Source organism: Hypomesus transpacificus, unplaced genomic scaffold (genome assembly GCF_021917145.1).
Source record: "Hypomesus transpacificus isolate Combined female unplaced genomic scaffold, fHypTra1 scaffold_411, whole genome shotgun sequence".
NCBI classification, from domain to species: Eukaryota; Metazoa; Chordata; class Actinopteri; order Osmeriformes; family Osmeridae; genus Hypomesus; species Hypomesus transpacificus.
Genome location: NW_025813929.1, coordinates 25,739 through 51,392, shown reverse-complemented (window position 1 = coordinate 51,392; position 25,654 = coordinate 25,739). Strand labels below are relative to the sequence as shown.

At 47.4% G+C, this 25,654-nt stretch overlaps 1 protein-coding gene and 1 long non-coding RNA gene across 2 annotated transcripts; one reads left to right on the top strand and one right to left on the bottom strand.

Annotated features, from left to right (window-relative positions):
* Positions 1-2,864: 2,864 nt before the first annotated feature.
* On the bottom strand, positions 2,865-7,160 carry LOC124464741. The gene is made up of 3 exons (XR_006955755.1): positions 6,885-7,160; positions 6,108-6,220; positions 2,865-4,701 (listed from the first exon to the last, which is right to left on the bottom strand). It is a non-coding gene; the product is annotated as an uncharacterized LOC124464741 (long non-coding RNA).
* Positions 6,378-22,889, top strand: ntf3 (neurotrophin 3). The gene is made up of 2 exons (XM_047016561.1): positions 6,378-6,530; positions 22,028-22,889. Exons 1-2 carry the CDS (start codon positions 6,513-6,515, stop codon positions 22,874-22,876), a joined length of 867 nt encoding a protein of 288 aa, XP_046872517.1. The 5' UTR covers positions 6,378-6,512; the 3' UTR covers positions 22,877-22,889.
* Positions 22,890-25,654: the final 2,765 nt, after the last annotated feature.

Here is a 25,654-nt window from a genome sequence, read left to right as displayed (position 1 = left end):
AGCAACACAGGTAGCAGCCCACACGTCAATGCTCACACGTGCCCACAGGGATCCCCAAGCCTCTACCTGCACCTCCCATAGAGTACAGCCCCGACAATACCCCCTGTCCAGGCCAGCAGACGAACATACAGAAAAAAAGAGGAAAAAAACGTCCGTTCGGTTGGGGTCCCTCCCGACCGAACAAAAATATATACACACGAAAACTGTGGCTGCACCACCCGTCCTCGAGTGGCCAAAGTTGTTCCTTTGCGGTGGTTTCCCCCGCCTGGGTGACGTTACTCCTCTGGGTCTCTCCGAGAAGTCCAGGCGGTGGAATCCGTACTGCTTTGAACCTGCCAATGGGAAAAAAACCAACGGTGAATCCTCAAGGGTCCACAACCACCGCCACACATTCACCCAGGAATGGATGTTGGAGTCACCGTCCCTCTATAGTATTTGAAAGCGCAGAATAATCTCGCTTGTCCGATGTCTCCGCTCCCCTTCTCTCGGGCTCGAACGTAGTAGACAGCGTAGACCCCGTAACAGCAGCAGCCCGTGAAAGGCCCAGTATCGCGGAGGAAAGCGACTGTGGATCCCTAACCCGTCGCCTTGGCTGGTCGTATAATCCTGTGTACGGGCCCTGCCCATCTCTCCGCTGTCAGTCTTCTTATATCCAGTTCAATTGGGGCTCCACCAATCTGGGTTGGCCACTCAATCTCGCTGAAAGTCTTCAGCCGTGTCCGATTAATTGGTCCTCGCATGGCCGTAGTGGAGTGTCTGTTAGCAAGCGGAGAAAAGAGCAGAGCAGCGGAAAGCACGGACCTGTGCTGGCATTGTACAGTTTTCTCCACAACATAACCATTCCCATCCCCATCACAGATTATCCACAGGCATGGGCCACCCCTTAAAAACAAGACAGAACCCACACGACATCAAATACTCCAGTCATCCAGGAAATTGGTATGAGTCTTAGTCGCCAAGTGTCATCTTTAAACGTGACTGTACCTCCTCTCTCCCTCTCTCAATGTATCCCTCTCTGTTCTCTCACACTTTGTCACACACTTTCTTTCACTCTCATTCTCTTACATTTACATTGATTCATTTTGCTCACACACTCTCTCTGTCCCACACACTCTCTCTCATACTCTTTATCTCTCCCTCCCTCTCTCTGGAATATGGAACGAATCATGCGGTGGTGCTGAAAGACACCGGTCTTGAAAGAATTATTCTAAAACAATCTGAGGTGGATACATGCAGTTGAGTCAAGGGTTACCCTGACAGATGCAGACACATCACCATATACAAACTCTTAATAAGATTTACTGTCTCAGTTACCAAACTACCCATTTTGCAAGACTGTGTCACAAAGGAATCCATTCCTAACCATCGTAAACTATCGTTACTAATTCCAAACCAGTCATCACTTGATTTGATCCACCATTACCTGGCTGACCCTAAATGGTTTAGGCATGTATTCTAATAAGCAAATCATTCAGGGAATGAACCAGCCAAAAGTGTGCTATGACAGCATTATCACAACAGCAGCTTTGAAGACTTGTCTCCAGCAAGCTAACACCCAGGATATTGCAGCAGCATGTGAATCACAAACCCAGAGGAGTCAGTTCATAAATCTGACATTACATGCACAACACCAAACACGGAATTACAGAAACATGACAGGAAACCAACTCACTGATAACAGTTCAATGTAACACCAAACTTGTCAGATCTAGTTCCAGAACATCCATCTATCCAACCATCCATTTCCCATCCATCCATCCATCCACACTCCAGTATTAGCATCAGTCAGCTGCAGTACCTAGGGGCAGCCCTTCACCCTCTCCTCCTCTTCAGAACACATCAATAATACAGCGCTGTCCTCTGATGTCACTCAGCCACCTTTCAGCCCACATGAGATCATCCACTGACTGTCATCCCTAGGCACGGACTCTCCCCTTCACCCTCTGTGGGTTCCCTGATTCACCCAGTCCTCCCTGGGAAGGTAGTCGCCCCTTGGTCTGGTGGCTCGTTCATTTAGTATCTAGCGACAGCTTCATCCTCGGTAGACGTCCTCCCGCCGTACCAACACCAAAGCATGAATCCACAGTGCGCCAACAAAAGCTACAGTCCTGTACGTCACGGAGGGCGTACATCAGCTTGACGGCTCGTCACTTGAACGAGTGCGTAGCCCGTAGCCCTGAAGCCCGTATTGAGCAATGCTGGCCACAAACAATTCACACTTCAAACACTCTTGAAGCGCGTAAGACAATGTGGTGTCCTGTGTATATAGTATTGTATACATGTTGTACAGTATAAATCTAAGTGTATATACACACACACACTTGTGTATGTGTGTGTATATATGTAGATATATACAGACGGCAGGGAGAGGTGAGGGGAGTGGTGACTGAGGGAAGATATCTGGCAGCTCGTTGGATGCACCCCCGGAGCGATGTAGGGATGTAGCAATGAGACAGGCTGTGTCTCGTTGAGCGATTAATTGATTGTGTTTGCATATAAGAAGGGAGCATGACTCTTAACTGAGATGTGACAGATTAAATATACATCTGCATTGAAATTGGACTGTGTGTGCCGGTTTGTTATTGAGCTTGATGGTACGGAAACCCCACACCCCCTGCTACAATATTTATATAAACACACACACACACACAGATATGTACAATTCCTTGCATAAGTATTAACCCCCCTTGGACTTTTCTAAATGTTGTCATAGTTTAACCACAGATTCACATGTATTTAATTTGACTTTTTATGTAATGGACCAACACAAAATAGTCCATCATTTGGAAATCAGGGAAAATATGACATGGATTTCAAAATTGTTTACAAGAATAAATCTGTGTTGAGTGCATATGTATCAACCCCCCCCCCCCCCCGCCCCGCCCCCTCAGTCAATACTTTGTAGAAGCACCTTTTGCTGCAAATCTTTTGGGGGTGGGTATGTCTCAACAAGCTTTGCACATCTAGAGATGGAAATGTATGTTTGTCCATTCTTCTTGGCAAAAAATCTTAAACTCAGTCAAATTGGATGGAGACAGCAATTTTCTCAAGTCTTGCCAAAGATTCTCAATTGGATTTAGGTCTGAGCTTTGACTGGGCCATTGTAGGACATAAACATGCTTTGATCTAAACCATTCCATTGTAACTCTGGCTGTATGTTTAGGGTCATTGTCATGCTGAAAGATGCACCTCCGTCCCAGTCTCAAGTCTTTTGCAGACTGCATCAGATTTTCTTCAAAGATTGCCCTGTATTTGGCTCCCTCTATCTTTCCATCAATTCTGACCAGTTTCGCAGTACCTGCTGAAGATGAGATGGTGTGCTCAGGGTGATGGGCAGTCTTGGGTTTCCACCTGGGACTAGCGAATGTGACTTGTGTGGCAATTGGTGGCCCCAGATCTTTGTTAGGGGTTTCACAGTAAAAGGGTTGAATACATATGCACTACATATCCAACCTTTCTGATTTGTTTTTGTTTGTGCTTTTTTTTTTATCCATGTAATATTTCCACCACTTCAAAATGATGGACTATTTTGTGTTGGTCCGTTACATAAAATCACAATTAAATATATTGGAATCTGTGGATATACTATGACAAAATGTAGAAAAGTCCAAGGGGGTGAATACTTATGCAAGGCACCATACTTATATTTATATATATACAGTATATATCTGTATGTATATACAGAATGATCAAATTATTCAATAAATAAAGTACAGCGAGAACATTTTGGTGTTTGCGTGGGCTATCTATTAAAACGAAGTATTTTTATTTGTCAGACAGAATCTCCATTGACCTGACATTCTGTCATTCATACTCTGTTTCACTGTTTCTCCTACTTGACGTGACATCTAGCTAAAAGCATTAGGGGACCCGGCTAACTGCCCATAACTGTCAGTGAGGTTCTGTGTGTACTGTTCATTTAACCACTTCAAGCAGCCTTGTGTGCTTGTGTGTATGTGTGTGTGTAGATGTTTGTGTACACTGAACTCCTGAAAGAGCCAGGCTCGTACATGCATGTGTGCACACACCCTCGTGTTTGTGTGTGTGTGTAAGGGAAGGAGAGAGTAACTGCACGTGTGTGTGTGTGTGTTGACAGAATACTCAGTCCAGCCCATTCAGTCTATTGCTGGGCTGAGGAACACAGGAATCATTCACTCCCTCGCTCGCTGAGGCCCCTGTGGAGGGTCTACTGGTTAGCACCCTGCCAATTAGCCACTAGGTCAACACAATTAGCCTCTCTTCAGATGCTGTGAATGACTGTTTACACATAGAAAGTGCTGACCTCTCCTTGTGAGGTCTGCACTGCCTGTGTGTGTAAACGTGTGTAAGTGTATGTGTGCATGTGCAAGCGTGTGTGTGTGTGTGTGTGAGAGAGAGAGAGAGAGAGAGAGAGAGAGAGAGAGAGAGAGTAGCAGTGTGTGTTTTAATATCCCTCTTCATGTGGTGTCAGTTTCCTGTCAACATTAGCCCCTGGTTTCTTCTCACCCACTTCTCTTTCTTTGTCTCAAGGCCCGACTAGCAGTGAAAAGACCCCTGAACTTCTCATTGTTTGCGTACCTTCTCCCCTCCTCCATTTGTTGACTCCATCTTTGTTGGGCTCCCCCTCTCCTCTCTGTGGTGTGGAGGGTCCTGTACATCCGTCTCTGCTTCATTTCGAGTGAGTGTGGTCATCTGTGTTGATGTGCTCCTTTTCCACGCGTTCTGAAATGGCGAAAGATCACCATTTCAAGCAAAGGCAATGAAAACAAACTGAAAGTAGCAACAAAAGCAGAGTGTTGGAGGGAGAAATGGTCTATGTGGAAACCAACATGCGTGGTTTCCTGATTATGGTGTAAATGTGTTTTAACGTAATAATTCACAATACAGTTGTTTACCAAATACTTAAAGGCAAGCATAATGATGAAAATTGTTAAGAAAGGATGTATTAGTCCCTTGAGGTCTTAATTAACTATGTGTTAATTAGCTTATTGATTCATTGATTCCAAGTGGGTTGTGACCATAACATTCTGTAGCACATTCATGCAACACACAGTCTGAGCAACAGGAACCAGGAATTTCAGGTCCCATGACAAGGTATTCCACAGGATGTTTATTACTGTTCACAAGTGGCACTGTACTGAATGTTATATCTATCCATCCAGACTTCTCATGGGCCCTCAGTCGTTTTCTCTCTTGTCCCCATGTCTCAGGTTGATCCTCTTCTCCAGTTATTTCCTTTCGAGACCATCCTCTTCCCACCAAATCTCCCCTCCTTCTCCTTTCATGCCCCCTTGTTTCATCTTGGCCCCAAACTTCTCTCCTCACCCCTTTCCCTCCGTTCTAACTTTACATCTGCATCTCTCCTCTCATTCCCCCCCCCCCTCTCTCTCTCTCTCTCTCTCTCTCTCTCTCTCTCTCTTCCACGCGTTGCATATTTTATGATCTCGGCCTGGTCCACAGTAGTAATTACAGAACAGTCATGAGTCACGCCGGCAGCCCAGGGCTTTGGAGATGTGCATTACGGTTGCATTAAACATTCAAGACGTCTTTTTAAGTTCGATGTTGAATGTAGATATAACTGGCTCATAACTCCCTCTCCTGACAAACGTCGCGGAGCAGTCAAAAATATGTTTTTAATGTGTGGACTACGATATAAGTAGGCTACTTCTATCATCGATTTTTAGTCTTTTAATCGTGCCCCCCCTGCACCGACTCCGTGCACCGACACCAAATAAAATGTCACACATTAACGAGCGGCCCATTAACCGACCCATCCTGAAACTAATGATCAGACACTTCCGCCAATACAAGTAGCCTATATTTGGAAGAATGGGTGGAGCTTGCCAGCATTTTAACAGTATCCGGAAAGGACATAGATTACCATTACAATTAGGCTGCAGTATAGCCCAGACAGCGCAGTGTACAGAACCAGACAGGGTTTTGAAGGTGAAGGGAACTTCCATGTCATTTGACCTTGTGTGTATGCACAGATCGTCACAGGAACACAGACGAGCATTGCACTGCCAAGCACTGACTGGTTATTTGCTCAATTATTTGAGTAGGCCATTGCACGAGCCCTTATAGGCACATCTAAAGAGTTGAAGATGTGAATACTGCTAATATTTTACTTGAGTTATAGGTGTCCGTATTCGTCCGGTGGAGCTTGACAGTGGCGGTGATGCGGCGTGCCGGACCCCGGTCTTTATAAGCACATAGCCTACGCCAACAGCCATCTGTCCCGCTGAGTACAAGAACATCAGATTACGTCGAGAGAGAGAGAGAGAGAGAGAGAGAGAGAGAGAGAGAGAGAGAGAGAGAGAGAGAGAGAGAGAGAGAGAGAGAGAGAGAGAGAGAGAGAGAGAGAGAGAGAGAGAGAGAGAGAGAGAGAGAGAGAGAGCACCCTCCACTCTTCACGATAACAAAACTGGTGTGGCACGCACGCAGTGCGCTTTGAAGTGGGACGTTTTGAAAAGGATTCTGTCTAAAATCATCACCTTAATGTCGACTCGGCTGGATATTAACACACCGATGCTATGGTTACCTTTATTACGGTACGTAAATTACACTCTACTTTGAACATTGTTTTTTAAAGCCCAAACTCCGTTCGTGGGAATTTGACACGGCTGACTTTAGATTGACAGCTCAAGGCACATATGACCGTTTTACTGTATGTTCTTGTAGAAAATAGTAAATATACGATATTTAACAAAGGAAAAGTTTTAAATGTTAGGCTATGTTGTTAGCTTGGCCCTTGATTGTTGATAAAAGTTTATTCCAAATATGATGTGGCACCGCAAAGGAATATAAATCCATGCATTATATAAAAAGTTTGATGGTTTCTTTGTCATAGTGCAGGGGTTAAATCATGGTCAGTTTTGTTCGAAGCTTTGTAAAAGGAAACTCACCGTATGAGAAGATGAAGCAGGAATGTGAAATGTAATGCGCTGAGCGCTGCCCTAGGGCGAAGAGAAAACCAGTACGGGCAAATTCACTTCTTACCTATTACACTCCTTTTCTAGGTAGACAAAAAGACTGGGTTGGACTCTTTGCTTTAAGCAATTACGCACGTAGGATATAGGTCTATGCTATTATTGAGACATTCTTTTTTCTAAATGAAAAAACTTCAAACGAAAACGTGAAGCCATCTAGTCTACATCTATGCAAATGTATCAATTGGTGCTTCATTTAGCTAGGAAAGAAAGACCAAAGTGTTTTCACTCTTATCCTTTGTGACCGGAGGAGAAAGTGAACATATGCATTGCAAGCCCGTGCGTAAGGGTCGTTTTCTCCCTGTTCCGCGAAACTTGTGCAATTGTGTAGGTGAACACTGATGCAGACATTATTGCAATGTATGTGAAACGACTCAGTTGGAAATCTTGTCATGGAGTTTAATAAACTTCTAAGGACTGTTCCTCCAAGAAATGCTAGAGATAGGCAGACAATCCCTAATGGATAATCCGGCAAATCTGTGGTGCAGACGGGAGAGGTCATCTCTCCCGCCTCGCCTCATGATGCTTCAGTGGTTCTTTTTACGTTTTAAAAGTGGGCTTTTAAGGTATTTCCTTGACGAAGCAGAATCATGCTAATATATTTCCTTGATTCAATTGCCATTTTTACTCAAACTCATTAGTTTGCGGTACACATTAAGTGTCCTGTGTGTGCAGTAGGCGTGCTTGTCTGCAGAGCATCTGCCAAATGCATCGATTTGACGCAAGACGTAGAATCAGTTGACACGCAGGAGAAGTGGGAATTAGTGTTGAGTAGTCCAGCAGGGCTAAGGCCGCTGCACTAACTGTGTTTGCATCAACTGCCATGCAGTACTACCAAGTCATTCCAAAAGGCACGAAATAATTCAAATCATTGTAACATTTCAAAATGTGTCACTCACGAAGTACACACTAATGTACGAATTAAAATGATATTAAATTAAATGCCAAATTATGCTATAACCGTGAAATGCATTGAAACATATATCAATCGACATGCCGCGTGCATGAAGACTGGATGTACTGGACGTCTGGTAAAAATAAAATAAAATAAGCAATGACTTTGAATCTGTTGTGGCAGCTCTCCCTTTGCTAAATAATTGTTTACACATTTAGAGGAGAATGTTTACAGTGCACATACTAACATACATTTGAGAGGTCAGACAGTTATATATAGCACGTTTCTCTTCTCAATTCTGTGGTGCCGCACCCCCCCACCCACATCCATTCACACACACATCTAGATACATTACATTTACATGTATTCATCTTAAGCATCATGTGGTTTTATAGTGATGGTCCCACATTGTTCCTGGAGAGGTGCTCCTTCACAGGCAGGCTACGGAAGATGCTGCAAAAAGATCCACAAGTTGCAGCTGTGATAGTGATCTTTATGTGTCATCACTCCTATTCAAAATAACCCTGACATCATAGCCCAAAGCAATTGTAGAGTCTCTCACTGAGTGTGGGCACCTGGATTTCATGCACTGTACTGGAGATTGGAGACTGCATCCGAACGAGGATAGGTGAGCTTTCTGCCTTTATAAAATGGAGGATAGGTGAGCTTTTTGCCTTTATAAAATGGAGGATAGGTGAGCTTTCTGCCTTTATAAAATGGAGGCCTGTGGCCTTTTTGTGCCGTAATGACAAGGGAACACTATCAACCTATAATGTCAATGGACCTCTCTCAGTCTACCAGTCTGCCTGGTGAGTATGCCTATCATTCAGGCTGAGCCATGACTTGTAAAGGAAAGGAACTTGGGGGAACAGAGTTTTTCTTGAGCGCCTAGTTGTTCAATGCCCATACTGTAGCAGTTAATGGTCTGGCGTGCTGACACATAAGCTTCAACTTGTCATTTTGATGGCTCAATATCAGCTCACACATCTCAGTGTGACACAGTAGATCCACAGTGAGCTGAGGTGTCAGAGTGTTTTGCACACATGCAGGAGTGCACGTGTACTCACACACGCACACACACACACACACACACACACACACACACACACACACACACACCAACTCACACAGTTCTCTTAAAAAACAAGGCCTTGCATTTAACCTCCCTGTTAATGACTACGATTGGACATAGACCTTGCCAAAGTTTGAGCTTGTGAGGGTCTTAACAAACTCCTCTCTGTCTCTAAGGTAGGTCTTTGGAGCACAATAGCATTTGTGGCAAGAATGTGCAGGCTAACAAGATAACTAACTCATTGGTTAGCGATGCTCAAGGCGGTCTTTTCAACAGCGGCCGCTTCGCTGGTTTCTCAGAGCCATGTGATGTAGGCATGATGCCGGCACAGTATGCTTGTTGTTGTTTGAAGGTCTGAGGAGGAAGACAGTGACGGTGAACAGACTGGTGGTTGGTCCTGGGCGGGGGATGGAGTGAGGGGTGGGGCGAAGTGTGTGTGTGTGTGTGGGGGGGGGGGGTCTGGTTCTCCCAGTCAGACCCTGACCCAGTTTAGCCCCCCGAGGGTCTGCCTCCAACACACACACATACACGCTACACACTGAAGCAGTATACAGTCACACATGCACGCCCATGCCCTTTTTTCTCGCTCGCTCTCTGTTTCTACCTATTTCGCTGTCTCTCTCTCTCCCCGACAAACACGCGCAAACAGTAAAACGACATTACATTTTTTGGCAGTGCTCTGATATTGCTCTTAACAGACCAAACGCTTGAATGGGGTGAAAGAGGGGAGCAAGTTTCGCAATTCACGGGAAACAAAACAATAGACCTGTTTGTGTGAGGACATGAGTGAGCTGAAGCTCTTGAGGGCTTTAGTCAAACAGGTGAAGAACCTGTCACAAAGGTTCACTTCCAGCGGAGTGTCACATGATTAATAAACAGGAAATATCAATGGCGGAATCGAATGTATGACCAGAATGTACATGGAGCCACGTGATGCACTCTGGCCCAGAAGCATGTGTGCGTTACCTTATTCCCAGTCTATTTGCAGAGTGTGCTGTTTTTTCCTAATCCATCGTGAAAAGAATAATTATACAGCATGTTAACATGAGTTCTGCAAAATTGGTTCTGCTCCTCTTTCACACAACTTCGATGCAGTTATCTGACCAGTCTTTGAAACGTTCCATCTGCCTCTAAGACACACATGTTCCTGTCCCGTCGCTAAGGCGCCACTCAGAACTTGACAAATCGAATCTGGAATCCCGCTGCCCTCGACGACTCAGGAAAGAACCAAGTGTCCATCTTTCTAGACTTTTCTAGGCGTTCTTTAATCAGACCCCTATCCTCCTAGCTCAAGCTAAGTGGACTCCCTTCACCCAGCCTGTCACAGTCATGTGGGAGGGGGGGGGAGAAGTTTTCCAACAGATGCATCTCACAGATGTCTGTTTTTGTGGCTTTAAACATCACTGCATCCGCCAACACACACACACACAAACACAAACACTGAATGTGTAGGCACGTTGAAGCACAATACGCTTTGAGGGCACACAAGCGTGCACTCATGGATACATAGTATTATCAACACACACACACTGAGAGACACAGACACACACACACACACAGGCACACACACATATACACACACATCTGGATTCTCTCTATCCTTCTCTTAGTGGCGTAGCTGATTCCTGCAGTTGGGTTTGTGTCTTTGATTGGTGTCTTTAGACGGTTACAGCGCAGTACAGTGTGGGTGTTCTCTATCGACAGCAGGCGTGTCCAGAACAGGGGAAGCCAAAAGACAGTGGTATCGTAAGGATGACGTAACACTCCCAGGAGAGACCGGAGGGTTCTGTTTAAACCCATGTCCATGGTCTGTCCATTGGGTGGTTGGCTCAAGTCCTACATGCTCTGAAACCCGTAGCACGGACCATGGATTACCTTCTGCTTATCTCCTCCAGTCCTGGTTGTATCATGTTAGGCCTGAAGGGGGACAAGGAGTCATGGGATATGTAGTCAGCACCAGGAGATAGCTTTAGGCTTGTTGTGCAGTTTTGCTGGTTGGTGTGTTAGGATGCTATGGCATCGTGGGGATTGTAGTTTATCGGAGTGAAGGAGCACGCACCATCAGTATGAAGTATGGACATTTGCACACAGCCCTCTCTTGGAGCAACAATTACAAGCTGTAATTGTTTTCTAGTCTAGTGGTTTCAACCCTGGTCATCAGGGCCCATTGTTGGAGATGTTTCCCTGCTCAAACACACCTGGTTCAAATAAATGGATCATCATCAAGCTCTGCAGAATATATGCAGCCTGATAACAACCTGATAATAAGAATAAGGTGTGTTGGAGACATTTAAAACATACCGTTTTACATACAGTGGGCCCTGAGGACCAGAGTTGCAGACCACCGCTCCAGTCAACAAGCTTGACGTTCTGGGATTGTGTCTAGCGGGCCAGGTTCCAGTGTGGATTAACTCCTATAAAAAGCTCATATGTCACCTAAGCAGTCTGCTGTCCCCCCTGATGACCACTAGCCATTGGCTCATCCCACAGACATACATAATCGCACAATGTAATCGTGCAATGTAATATTGTAATCGTCTCAGTAGTTATTGGTCTTATCATTGGGCTGGATTCAAGTGCGTTGTGTAACAGGGGTTGGATGTATTTCAGGCTCTTTGGCAGCGCCATGGCTTTTAAAAGGGTTTCTGGCTGTACCTGGGAGCAGGGGTGCTCAGGCTGTGATCAGTCCCACTAAGAGTACTCCTGGACTGGGTCACAGACACCGGCTGGTCCCGGACCAGGGTTTAGACTGGGGCCAAGTCTGGGGATTTGTCTCTGGCTCAATCTGTGGGTCTATGGATGGATGCGACTGTTGTGGCTGAGACTGGGGGGGATGGGAGCTAGCGATAGGGCTGGAGCTATGGGTTTGGGCTGGGGCTTCGGGTTTGGGCTGGGGCTATGGGTTGGGGCTGGGGCCATGGGCTGGGGCTGGGGCTATGGGTTGGGGGCTGGGGCTATGGGTTGGGGGCTGGGGCTATGGGCTGGGGCTGGGGCTGGGGCTGAGGCTGGGGCTGAGGCTGGGGGGGATGAGAGTATTGCTGGGAGCTGGAAGGCAAGGCAGCTGAAGCCTAATTAGGTTTTACGAAGCACCTACTTCTCGATGATGTCTGGTTATGGGACTCAAGCCCCTGTAAAACATTATCGTCAGTGAAGCGTACTTTACCATACTGTAGGCCTATCCAGTAGTTATTTTGACAATTTATATTACCTTCAATACTGCCTCTAACACTAAAACTGACAAATACCACACTTAAAACCTAAGATACACACTTTTCCGAGCATGTGCAACATTGTGAGAATGTGTGAGCGTGTGTGTTGTAGTGTTTCAACTGCAGTAGTGCTGGGACGTGTCTGATAAGCTGTTGTATGCTTGGCAGGGAAAACCCCTGTAGGAATGTATACCAGTTGGAATGTTAGTATGTGTTCTGTATGCATACATACAGGCGACACACACACACACACTCAGGTGACTCATCTGGTTCCAGGGCATTCAGTAGTTTTACAGTATAATGATTGGAATTCGGCCCATCCCATTACTTGCCATCTAAGTGAATGAAGAGAGCCCTGGAGGCAGGTAGCGATGGCGATATAATAGGGTTGTGAGTTCTTCATTCGGAACAACCCCACTCAGCTCCAAAATCCCAACAGAACATTTGCGTTGATCAATATTTCATATGCAAAGTCACACAAGGTTTTGAGGATGTAGTTTAATGTCAAAATCCCAAACCTCATCATGAGTCAAGGAATTACTCCTCAGGTCAGGAAGACAGGAAATGTGTTGATAGTGGTATACTATGCTAAGAGTATGCTAAGATCCTCCTTATCATCATACAGACTGAAGCAGACATGGTTACGCATGAATGGGCCCACAGACACAGGAAACAGAGGCAAGCTTCTAGAAATGTCATGTACACAGACAGCAATGTCACCGCAGTTTACTGGTATCATTGATATGGCTGCATATTTAAATGCCATCATGCCAATAAAATGCCTTTGCTGGACAACAGACGATGACTCCATGGACTTTTAAAGGGGCCCATTCATAGCTTGGACAGCATGTAGGAGTACTGTACATGCTAGTCTAGTCAGCCTTTACTGTGGATCTGGGTGGACAAATCGTAGTCGTTGTTACATTGATCACGGGATGGTGATGGGATTTCAAACAATGGTTGTTGAGACCCGAGTCCTCCCCCCCTCCCCCTCCCCCTCCCCCTCCCCCTCCCCCTCCCCCTCCCCCTCCCCCTCCCCCTCCCCCCTCCCCCTCCCCCTCCCCCCCTCCCCCCTCCCCCCCTCCCCCCCTCCCCTCCCCCCCTCCACTCCCCCCCCCCTCCCCTCACACCCCCTCAACACCCCCAGGGGAGTTTGAATGTCAACTCAGACCCGGGATTCTGGAACCCCTTTCTCTTTCAATCTCTCTCTCTCTCTCTCTCTCTCTCTCTCTCTCTCTCTCTCTCTCTCTCTCTCTCTCTCTCTCTCTCTCTCTCTCTCTCTCTCTCTCTCTCACTCTCACTCTCACTCTCACTCTCTCTCTCTTTTTATATTTCACTCTCTCTCTTTCTACATTTCTCCCTCTCTTTTCCTCCGTCTTCCCCAGTCCAGATGGAGGCAGAGAAGGGTCGTGGGTGGGAGGTGTGTGTGTGTGAGGGCTCTGTTCACGGAACAGAGGAAGGGCGGCGATTTGGGGCTTTCAAGGCAGACATAAAAAGAAGGAGACAGAGTGGGATGTGAGAATGAAATAGGGGAGGGGCAGGAGAGCAGGAGCGAGGGAAAAGTGTGAGCAAGGGACGGAGAGAGAGAGAGAGAGACAGAGGGAGTGTAAAGAAAGACGGAGAGAGAGTGGGTGGGTGGTGGGACGGGGGGGACGGGACGGGTAGTTCCGATCTGAACATCTGGAGTCCATTGACTGGCATTAAGGTTGAGACTCTTCTCTGACCAATCCCCTGTGGATTTGTCGCTTTGGCACGCTGCCTCTTACAGTAAGTCCCCGTCCTGAGCACTTGGCCATCAGACCCAACACAGTGGCGCTGCGTCGCCCACACACAGCCTCTTCCGGAACCTTCAGGTGTTCCAGAGTACTTCAACAGATAGGTCAGTCGGACTGGCCCGACAGGGAAAACGTAGCTTATGTTAACACAACTACATATGGTGAACGTACAGTAGATCGGAAGGGTGAAACTTAGCAGCTAAATGAGACCAAAACATCACCCCTGCTTGTGAATGTCGTCTTTGCTTATCTACAGTGAAGCCTGTTTTCTGGTGACCTCCAACTCAGCTAGGGACCTTTGATGCATGCAAGACGTGAGAGGAGAGAGCCTTCAATATTTTGAAGTAGTCATACTCGCTCTGTCACCTACTGAAGCAGATCTTGGTGCCATGACTCACTGATCTGCAATGAAATATTGTGGTTTCAGTTGATTACGCCGCTGAAGACCCGTCTCACACCCTCCCCCTGCAGCATGTACCCGTCTCACACCCTCCCCCTGCAGAAAGTACCCGTCTCACACCCTCCCCCTGCAGCATGTAACTGTCTCACACCCTCCCCCTGCAGCATGTACCCATCTAAACAAGAGTGTCGCTGACCAAGTATAGCTTGCATGTGTGTTAGGGCTACGTTCCGCACAGGGGGATCACATCGCTCAGACCTCTGACAACAACGATCAAACAGGATCTTACTCACACGGACTCAACAGAAACAACCGTTTCCCTCCCGGTCCCTAGCTAAGGCAAACGCATGGGCACACACGCACACACACACACATACACCCAAGCACCTTCATTTACCCTACGTTGATTCATGCAGACACATATTTCCAAATTAGCACTCCCTTTCATACACAAAGTCATACCCACATCTGTCTGCATGCGAACGCTGCATTTGTCTTGCGCACACATAAGCAGTGGCAGACGCACACAAACATCCGTCTACACAAGCGCACAGGCACGGGCATCGAAGGCGCGCAGTCGTCAACAACTGAAGCGTGCACCAATTAAAAATGATTAGCCATTGCGCTGCTATGATTCTTTTAAACAAAGTAAGAATAGTTCAGAGGATATGGCTTGGCTGTTGCAGCAAGCTCGAAGCCCAGACTTGCATGCTCCAGAAACCCCCTGAGGCTATTAGCTGCTTAGCTACCAGTTTAGAGGTCAATTTTGTATGTTATGAAGATAGCCAGTTAAGTCTGTTCAGGTTAACCGTGTACTCACTGGTGAGGTTGCGGTGTGGATAAAGTGACAGTGTAGAGGGGCGGAGCTTCGAGTTCAAAGGGCTCATTCCTTCGATTTTTGGTGCTTTGTAGCTGTTCATCTTTGATCCATATCATGATGTAATGGCCAGTGGGTCACTATACTGCAATTGGGAGTATTTATGGTACGGACGATATCAACAGAATAATGTAATATTTAAGGGAGAGACACATCTGTTGGAGATGACTTTCGAGAAGCAGTTATATCTCATTTATCTTGTTTAGCGATATCCTCGACGTACACACGAACATCAAACATTTGGTGCTTCCCTGTTCTGACAGTGACACACACTGTGCCTAATATAGTGTCGTGTGAGACCCATGATAATCCCACGACAATCCTGGAGGTGTTAAAAGCTCAGGACCTGTAAGCCTGCTTCCCCCGCCTTAGTGGCCTCGTATGTGTTTGTGTGGGTGGGGGTGAATGTGTGTGGTCCCAGGTCCGTGTAAATATGTGTGTCTGCTTGTGTGCGGAGGGGTGGCCCTGTGGACCTGAGTGCTTGTGTGTGTGTGTGTGTGTGTGTGTGTGCGTGTTTGCCTGTGTGTGTACAGTTAGAGGGGAGGGAGAGGTGGAGAAAAGCAGTCTTAAGAGTAGCGCTAGGTCAAGCCTGTCACAGATTAACACCTTGACTGTGCAAAGAGAAGGGTCATTTAGGTGCGGTGCAAACACGCACACACACACACACACACACACACACACACACACACACACACACACACACACACACACACACACACACAAACCATGTATTGTTACCAGTAGTGTAATTAATAATGAAGAAAGCCGGGGACAGTATTAGAGCCTCACGTGGTCACAGCAAACGAGTAGCATGCCCTACTATGTTTACTGTGCATGTTTATCATCACTCGGAAATGTGCTCAGCTGCAATCCAGTTCAAACGAGAATGCATCGACGATTCGTTGATCTCGAATGTTGTTCTTTAGATGAAGTGATGTTTCTCTTTCACATGGGGATTGTATTGAATATGTATGACGTCAATACCGAAAACCGAGTATTGGCCCTGTAGACAAGGACAGGACCATAGGAGATGCATGATCGTGTCCTGCCGGTGTGTGTTTATCTGCACATGCATGCATGTCTACATATGTACAGTACTGTGCAAGGCTTAGGCGAAAAGGTATGATTTCAAAACAATGGCAAAAAGGCTGAAATCAATTGAAAGACGTTTTCCAACATTGCACTTTCACACTGTCGCACAAATTCGGAGACAAAGAAATACATATTTGAGACTCCCTTCATGTAAAAAGTATTGTGTGCCTAACACTTTTGCGCAGTACTGTATATACAGAAGTCTCTGAAGCATGTCCTTGGGTGTCTATATCCGAAAACCTGAACACAGAGAGTTCCCAGACCTCCCTCCTCTCTGGTCAGTGTCTCCGTGTTCACTGACAGTGGGATCTAGGCCCTGATTGATCTTATGTAACAAATCAGGCCGGCCGGTGATCCAGTTACACCCTAACGACAAGAGTCGAAGCAGCAAAGTTTGTCAACAGCCTCATGAAAGGCAAACGTCCAATCCAGCAGAAGGACCAAACCTTTGTATAGTCACATCACAAGACAGGTTATATAAAAGTGAACTGAGAAAGTCCCCGATGAAAACGATAAAAACCGAAAGCTCTCTAAGTGAAGCCATTGTTTATAGGTGAATTGAATGCCTGGATGCCAATAGAGAAAAAGTAGGACTTCCTATTTTAAGTCCTATGAGCCTATGAACAAGGCTCTCTTGTGTGTTGTGTGGGTGGTGTGTGGTGCTTGGGTTTGTGTTAGTGTGTGATAGCTGGTATCGTGTTGGGTGGTGTGCCATTTGGCTCTGAGGCTGGCAGCTAGTTAGGTCTCTGGAGAGAGTCTTTCTTATACTGGTGTCTACACCCACCTCCTCCTCCTCCCCCCCCCCTCGCCTCCCCTCCCCTCCACACCCCCACCCCACCCCAAACCTCTCCTCCTGACCATCTCCTCCCTCTATCCCTCTTCCACAGTCAATCCCCTCCTCGTGCCTCCTATCCCAACCCCCTTGCCGTTGGTGCTGCAGTGTTCCCCCCTCCATCCCATCTTCACCTCCCCTGTGGCACCCACCTCCCCCCCTTCCATCCAACCTTCCATCCAACCACCCTCCTTAACCTCCCTTGTAACCCCCACCCCCCAACCCCCGCCACACACACGTTCCTCTGATCGTCCTCGTCTGCTCCCCCTCTTCCTCCTCTTCCCTGCTCCAGAACATGTGATCGCGTGACTGTCTACGGTGTGCGTACCTGCTCCGTTAACGTAATGACTACCTGCGCGTACGAGTAATGATGATGATTTTACAGCAGTGGGATTTCTGCCATGCGGGTGTTGAATGATTCCATTCCACAGCTCTGACTAAGTCGCAGGCCTCGCCAGGTCTATTCCTCACCACTGAGTCGTGGGCTGACCCACAGATGAGGCCTAACACCCCTCTTTCTCTCCCTGTCCTCCTCTGATGCGGTGTCTTCCTTTCATTTGTTTGTCTCTTTCTACTCCATCTCTCGCTCTCTCTACGCCATCTCTTTCCAACTGCCGCACAGAAATAGCAGAGATATTATCGAACAGAATTGCATGAGACACAGCACAGGTCCAAATCCGTCTTCCATTCCAAGTGAGCTTTTCCTGGACATGTTGTGTGTAAACACACCCTAAAGCAGGGGTACTCAATTAGAAACCCAATTGGTCCACTCACCAAATTTCCATTCAGTCCAGGGTCCGGAACAGTGAAGGTTTATTTTTCTGGCCCTCACCTCAGAGACCGGGGGTCATTTTGTTGTGTCCATGCTTTGTGTCATAGTGACGTTTCACATTACCACTCTTGACAAGACGGGCAACCGTCTCATTGCAGATTAAACACATCGGTTCTGTGCTCCCCACCGGCAAATGCATACGTAGGTCCACTGCGGTCCGCCAATTAGTGACCCCTGCCGTAAAGTAACAGTGTCTCATAATGAGTTTGGGCAGGCCAGATCATGGATAGGAGGATGGCCATTGGACAACATGGGTCAGCTGACTCAGAAAATCACATGACTAACCAGGAAGACCTCAGGTCCCTGAAAACCTGACTTTTGCGCCCCCAGAAATGCAGTGTCCACACCATCCACCCTAGTCTTCCACAACTCCTAGCGCTGTCATTTCAACGTCACTCTTTTTCAACATACCTTCAACCCTAACCTACCACTACCCTGTTTCTGATCCGGACTCACCCTCCATATGGATCCAAGTCCAGGTCTCCCTGAACTAGAACGCCTCTAGACCTCTTTAATGGCACCTGAGAACTCCACTATCATCCAGCAGCCCCTCTCTGTCTCCCCATTTCAGTCCACCAACCAGTTTCTCTTGCACACAGCTCTAACACCTGTTACAAGCACCAGCACTCACTATGCTGGTCTAAGAAAGTTCCGCATCTTAATGGGCCGCTATCTACTGTGGATCAGTAATGAGGATGTCTGGGTCAGTCGGAGCCTTTGCATAATTGAATTACAAGACAATGGTCCATTATTGAGATGATACAGGCAGGCAGATATAGAGATAGACAGGCAGACATACAGAGAGACTGACAGGCAGGCAAGCAGACATAAGCTATATTTATCTATATTTATATTATCTAGCTGGGCCCTGAAACCACCAGTGTACCTGTGTTTTATGTGCAGAAAGAGGAAGTTTTTTTCATAGAAATAATAATATTATTCTCTCTCTCTCTCTCTCTCTCTCTCTCTCTCTCTCTCTCTCTCTCTCTCTCTCTCTCCTCTCTCTCTCTCTCTCTCTCTCTCTCTCTCTCTCTCTCTCTCTCTCTCTCTCTCTCTGTGTCTCTCTGTGTCTCTCTGTGTCTCTCTGTCTCTCTCTCTCTCTCTCTGTCAACTGGAAGCCAGTGTGTGCCACGTGTAGCACACTGTTAGTGGTTGGCTCCGGGTCCCTCCCTCCAGGCGATTACACACCCAAGCGTTGTCCAGCAGGTCATGCCACCGGTCTGCCGCTACCTGCCAACGACGGCGTAGCACTTGTGGTCGAGGCTGTGTTGGCGGTGCATGCTTGGAATGGTGATTGAGGGTTGGGTGGGGGCTGGAGTCGGACGTGGGGCTCAGGGATGCTTGTGGATGTTGGCCACACATCTGCACGTGGGACTGTGTGTCTGTGTGTGCGTGTGCGTGTGTGTGTTTCTAAGCCATTTCCTGTGAGGTGACTTTGAGTCCAAGTACCATCCTGCTTTCCGCCCATCCCTCCGTCCCTCTCTCTGTTGTGAGTGTGAGGACAGGGTCAGCTTATCGTCAGGGTGCTAGCAGAGCTGAATCAGCCATCCATATTATAGCTAATGGGACAGTGTGATTAACGTTCTCTCATTTCCCGGGGAACAGCCATTCAGACTGCAACACACACACACACACACACAAAAGCAAGAACAATAAAACTGTAATCATGTGGAAGCTATCACGACTTGGCTGGCCTCTGTCAGGCTATTATAAGGCATGACCTCTATTCTTTCACAGACTGTACCACAACACTGAAAACACACCCAAATGGCAAACTTTCCGATATTCCAGGCATCTCTGCACACTGGAACTAAACCGTATTAGCCGTGGCTAATGCTAGTTGCTAATGCCACTTGCTAATTATGCTAGTTGTCAATGCTTGTTTGTGAATCAATCACTTGCTACACCACTGCTTTACTCCTGATTAGAGACTAGTTAGAAGCGGTTAGTGATGCGGTAATGACCGAGTCGTTCCCCAAGCCTGCTGTGTGTGGCTTCTTGTTCCACTGCGGCGCCTTCTGGCGCCTTCTCTGGACATCCCAGGCAGTAACACGTTGCCTCTGTCAGTGGCTTGAAGGGTCGAGGCATGTGGTGCTGAAAGGAGATATGCAAACACACACACACACAGAGCAATGTACGCACACACCACAACACACAGACACACACACAGTCCCTCACCCACCCACAAACTGAGACACCCCTCGCTCTCACACACAGTAATGCACAGACACACAGTCACTCACAGACAGGAGAGGCATGCGAGCAAGTACAGACACACACACACACACACACACACACAGACATCAGCCTGGCAGACACCGAGAAACACTTCCGTGCCAAGTAATGTGTGCGTGTGAATCAGTGTGTGTGTGTGTGTGTGTGTGTGTGTGTGTGTGTGTGTGTGTGCCTGCTCTGTTTTCTACCACCCTCACCATGTCAGTGTCAAAGCAACAAACTCTCTGGGTCAGTCTGTCTCATTGTTAGACTAAGGGAGATGTTATAAACACTGGAAAATGTGAGTGTCTTTGATGGAGCACATATCATTTCTGTGCTGTATAACTACTAGATGATGAGGTTGGTTTTGTGCTGTCTGCGCAAAGGTGGCATGGCAAGGAAGGGGGGGGGTTCTGAGTTGTAATAACACACACACACACACTTACCCAGCATGCCACATGACACATCAATACATTCCCAATCACATTGACTTGCAAAGAATATATACATGCAACATTGGCACAGTAAATCAAAACATCCCAGACAATTACCTGGAACTGTCCATGTGACTTGAAAAAGGAGAACATGTTTAGACAAGATATATTAGTTTAGTTTGAAGAGTCTTCTGGCAGAATGCACCACATTCCTACCAATTCTTGTTTAGGCTTCGCCTTTGTGTTGATCACATGTCAAACCTGTAGCATTTGCTGCCTGCCAGTGGACAATAATTGGTTGGTTGGTTGAGTGAGTGATTGGTGTAACTGTATAGTTGAAGGGTAACCAACTGGTCTAAAATAGTACATGGTTGTGTGTGTGTGTGTGTGTGTGTGTGTGTGTGGTGTGTGTGTGTGTGTGTGTGTGTGTGTGTGTTGTGTGTGCGTGTGTGTGCATGTGTTTGTGTGTTGATCCCCGATACTGTTGTCGACAAACAGTGCGACCCATTGCAACTTTGTTGTTGCACTATAGCGGGTGCTGTAGATGTGCATTTGACAGTATGCATGCACATGCGCCTGCGCTGTAGTGCGTGTGCTCAAAATCAAGTGGACGACCATGAATACACATATGGGTAGAATTTACACCAGCTGAACATGCGTGTTAAACACAGTCTACGTCCAAGGTACATAGAGAAAGAGCGAGAGAGAGAGAGAGAGAGAGAGCAAGAGAGAGCAAGAGAGAGCAAGAGAGAGAGAGAGAGTGAGAGAGAGAGAGAGAGAGAGAGAGAGAGAGAGAGAGAGAGAGAGAGAGAGAGAGAGGGAGAGAGTGAGTGAGAGAGAGAGTGAGAGAGAGAGAGATAGAGAGTGAGAGAGAGAGGGGAGAGAGAGAGAGAGAGTGAGAGAGAGAGAGAGAGAGAGAGAGAGAGAGAGAGAGAGAGAGGGTGCACTTGCTCGATGAGGCATACAGTTCCGTAAATCACCTCAGCGAGCAGTGTGTTCTTCTTCCTTCCGTTTGGTATGTTGAACATGTGGTAACATGCTATCTCCCATAATTCTCCACACGGTTGCTACAAATGTTTACATGTGGGAATGGCAGTTCCCAGGCCTGGACTGCAGCCACCTCAAACTTCCCATCGACCATCACAATTCTGGACGTGATATGTTAGGAAGTTATGGGGGAAATGTGGAGAATGTGAATGAGGAACCGATACATGGGTGCCTTGTGCCTGTTTGCATGGTAACATTGGCTAATCAATAAATAGAACATGTGATTGCTTAGGATTTATTAGAACTACAGATGAGTAAATGTTATCTGATATCTGATGTCATTTGTGACAGATTTCTTGATTTCATTTGCTTGAATTCACTGACGTCTCATTTATGTCAACGGAGAAATGACCACCATTTCCTGTTTCCTGTTTGTCTAGATCTTACAGGTGAATCTAGTGATGTCCATCCTGTTGTCCGTCATGTTCCTCGCATACCTCTACGGTATCCAGGCAACCAATATGGACCGGCAGCAGCCAACCCAGGACCCTCTCAACTCCCTCATCATCAAGCTGCTTCAGGCTGACCTGACCAGGGACCGAACCCGACAGGGCCAGGACCAGGGCCAATGGGACCACCATGGGGAGGGCCGGGACAATGAGCCCCAGGATAAGCTACCCCCACTGGGCCTGCCAGGCCCCAACAGCCCCTTAGACGACCCGATCTCCCCGGCCAGGTGGCGCTCGAGCTCCGTCTCCCAGCCCCTCACCTCCCTGTCCTCAGAACTGCTGACGCAGCACAAACGCTACAACTCCCCCCGGGTGTTGCTTAGCGACAGGCTGCCCCTCCAGCCCCCGCCCCTTTACCTCATAGACGACTACACGGGCAGCTCGGACGGCGCCAACCACACAGGCGTCCGCAAGAAGCGCTACGCCGAGCACAAGAGCTACCGCGGCGAGTACTCGGTGTGCGACAGCGAGAGCCAGTGGGTGACGGACAAAACCAACGCGGTGGACATCAGGGGACGTCACGTGACGGTGCTGGGACAAATCAAGACCAGCGCCACGGCGGAGGTCAAACAGTACTTTTATGAGACCAAGTGTCGGACTGCCAAGCCCTTCAAGAGCGGCTGCCGGGGCATCGACGACAAGCACTGGAACTCGCAGTGCAAGACGTCGCAGACGTACGTGCGCGCGCTCACCCAGGAGAAGACGACGGTGGGCTGGCGCTGGATACGCATCGACACGTCCTGCGTCTGCGCGCTGTCGCGGAAACACCGCCGGACGTGAGCACGGCCACGTGCGCGGGGGGGGGGGGGGGATGTGGGGTTGGAGAGGGAGGGGGGGGGGGCGGGGGCTGTACATATAAATTATTATTTAAGTTATACGAAATGCATGTAGTTTATACATGTCTATATATATATGATGTATGAATATATTTGTGTTATTTATTGAAATATTCATCCAAGGAAAATCTATTCAAAAAAAAAGAAAAAGACAAAAAAAGACTCCAAGAAAAGGACCACCTACGAACTCATGGGGATGACGCCAAGTTGCCGGGCTGTGGGGGCGTGGCGTGGCGAGATTACGTGCCTTGATGAAGCATCGGTGCAGAGGGCACCGTCATATCACACAGGTCACGGCTGATACGGAAGACCGTTCACCAGACAGACACACACACCGAACGTACACACGCACACTTCCCACCAACCACATATCAACGACAGTATTCCTCACCAAGCTCATTGTGTGACATCATCACTGTTCTGCCAGTTACTGTATGTACTTTTGACCAAAAAGAACAGGATTCAAATGTCTTTTAAACATTGATATATACGATTCATTGATATAGCCTGGGGGTGTCTACCTTCCGCTTTGCTGTTTCCACCAGGCAACGTGCCCCGGTGCTTTCCGATCAAAAAACTACTGAAGCCGTAGCATCTTAAACCACACAGGAACTGCATGGCCTTTCGACGGGGGAACTTAACCGTGACCAGGTTCACCGGTCACTTGGGGACAGAAATAGACCCGGATCCAATCTGAGATTTACACAAGTCATTCCGTTTCCAGAACACTTTCATGTCATGTGTGTGAAGGTGAAGGGGCAGGGTTACACCCCAACCAAGACAGCAGTCATTTAACCAGAGACCCCAGGGGCAAGTGGGAACTTGTTAAACTAGGGGCAGAACAGTGAAGGTGCTATAATTATTCAGGAGGATCTACTGAACAAGGAAATACCACAAAAAGTGAAACCCATTATATCCCAAATCCCCCCCAAAAAAGAATGACCAGAGAAGCTGAAAAAAGGCTGAACCCATGACTGGGTGTGAAGATTGGGGAGGATTGTTCTCTCCCAGATTCCAAAGTATTAACAAGCAGAAGCATTAAGAAGCAGTGTGTTGGCGAGAGAGCAAAGGCCCTGCCTGTTGATGTGAAACAGCCTAGACCTTAAAGAGACAGACGATGGAACAGAGGTTTGGTTAAGGAGCCATGTTTGACCGTTGAGGTCTTAACTGAAACCCATTGTAAAGCTCCAGGCTTCACGGCGGCCATTTTAAGCCACGGGCGAGCCAATAGCAGGAGTGGTACCCATTGTGCAAACTTTACCCAACTTCTGCTCTATGGTGTGAATCAAGGCTATTATCTCTGACCAAAGCCTCTCAGAAAAATGTGACCAATTAGCCCCCCTTTGTTGAGCATTCATTAACCCCACCCTCTTTCCGCGACTGCATCTCTCTCCAGCCCCCCCCCCCCCACACACACACACTCCAAACACCCGTGTGTGGGAGAGAAACATAGGACACGTGCTCGTTCTTCACAAAAAATCCTCACTTGACATGGTAGAAATGGCATTTGTTTAGCTGCAAACGATCGAGGGCAGAACGTGCCATGGGTAATGACATAGCAGTCTTACGTTGGGGCAAAGCTGCCTTAAGGAGATGTACATACGTGCAGAGCTGGGATTTGAGGAGGTAATCTGCCCTCTAAGAGGGCTTACCAATTGGCAGGCTGAGGGGAGGAGATAACAATCTCTTCAGCTGGGGACACTAGAATAAGGCAGGTCTTCTTTTTCCATTGGCTAGGTAAACCTGCACTTTCAACGTAGACAAACCCATAAGTTAACAGGGTGGGAACAGGACTGTGGGAAGGTTTCTAAATTGTTTCTTGAGAAATATAGGCTGGAGCTAAAGAGTTCTGTTTAAATCCGTTATTGACATCAATGGGAGATCTGCAGGAATGTGGGGAGTGTTGTGCGTGCAGGGATGGGAAATCCAAGATGGCCGCCACAGCCCAAAGCTATTCATGGTATTCAGAAGACAAGCCAGAGGAGGATTTACAGGGCAGGAGTTGTCAGTGTTCAGGAGACAGGCTGAGTCTGGCTGAAGCTCATAGTTAAACTCTAGATCTGGCACCTGTCAGTCACACTGGTGGCATTGAGATAAGCTGATCCAGATCAGAGAGCAACACTAAAAAGGTACCCACACACCATCAAATTTGAGACTTTCAACAGCCACCCCCCCCCCCCCCCCCCCCCCCCCCCAAAAAAAAAGTTCTCAAAATATGACCCCTCACATATTCAATGTGGAACATTTCTTTAAATGGGAATATCAGCACAGAGCACATATTCAACACAGGCCAAAAGACAAGACAACACCACACATTCTCTATATCAAGACACTTCACAGAACCCAGTAGGATTTCAAGCGCTATACTTGTTTGTGTTGTCCTTGGCATCGCTTGACAGCATTCTATAAGACCCGAAACATAGACTTTGCACAGGCAGATAATGAAGCGTTTGTGTAGGCAGCCGAAGGAGGAGTGTACATTGTGGGCTTTAGGACCTTGGGGGTTAGAGGACATAGGTGGGAAGGAAATGAGAATGTTCTTAACAGAGAATGATTGACAGGTGGGGCTCCTGAGGGGGTGTAAGACCATCTTTGCTCTGTTCCTCCGTGATAACAGCTGGGAGAGATCTGACACGCTGACCACCCACTCTACTGTGTGTGTGTGTGTGTGTGTGTCGTAATCACAGCTTAGTATGTATGGTGTTCTAGAAGATCCATACAA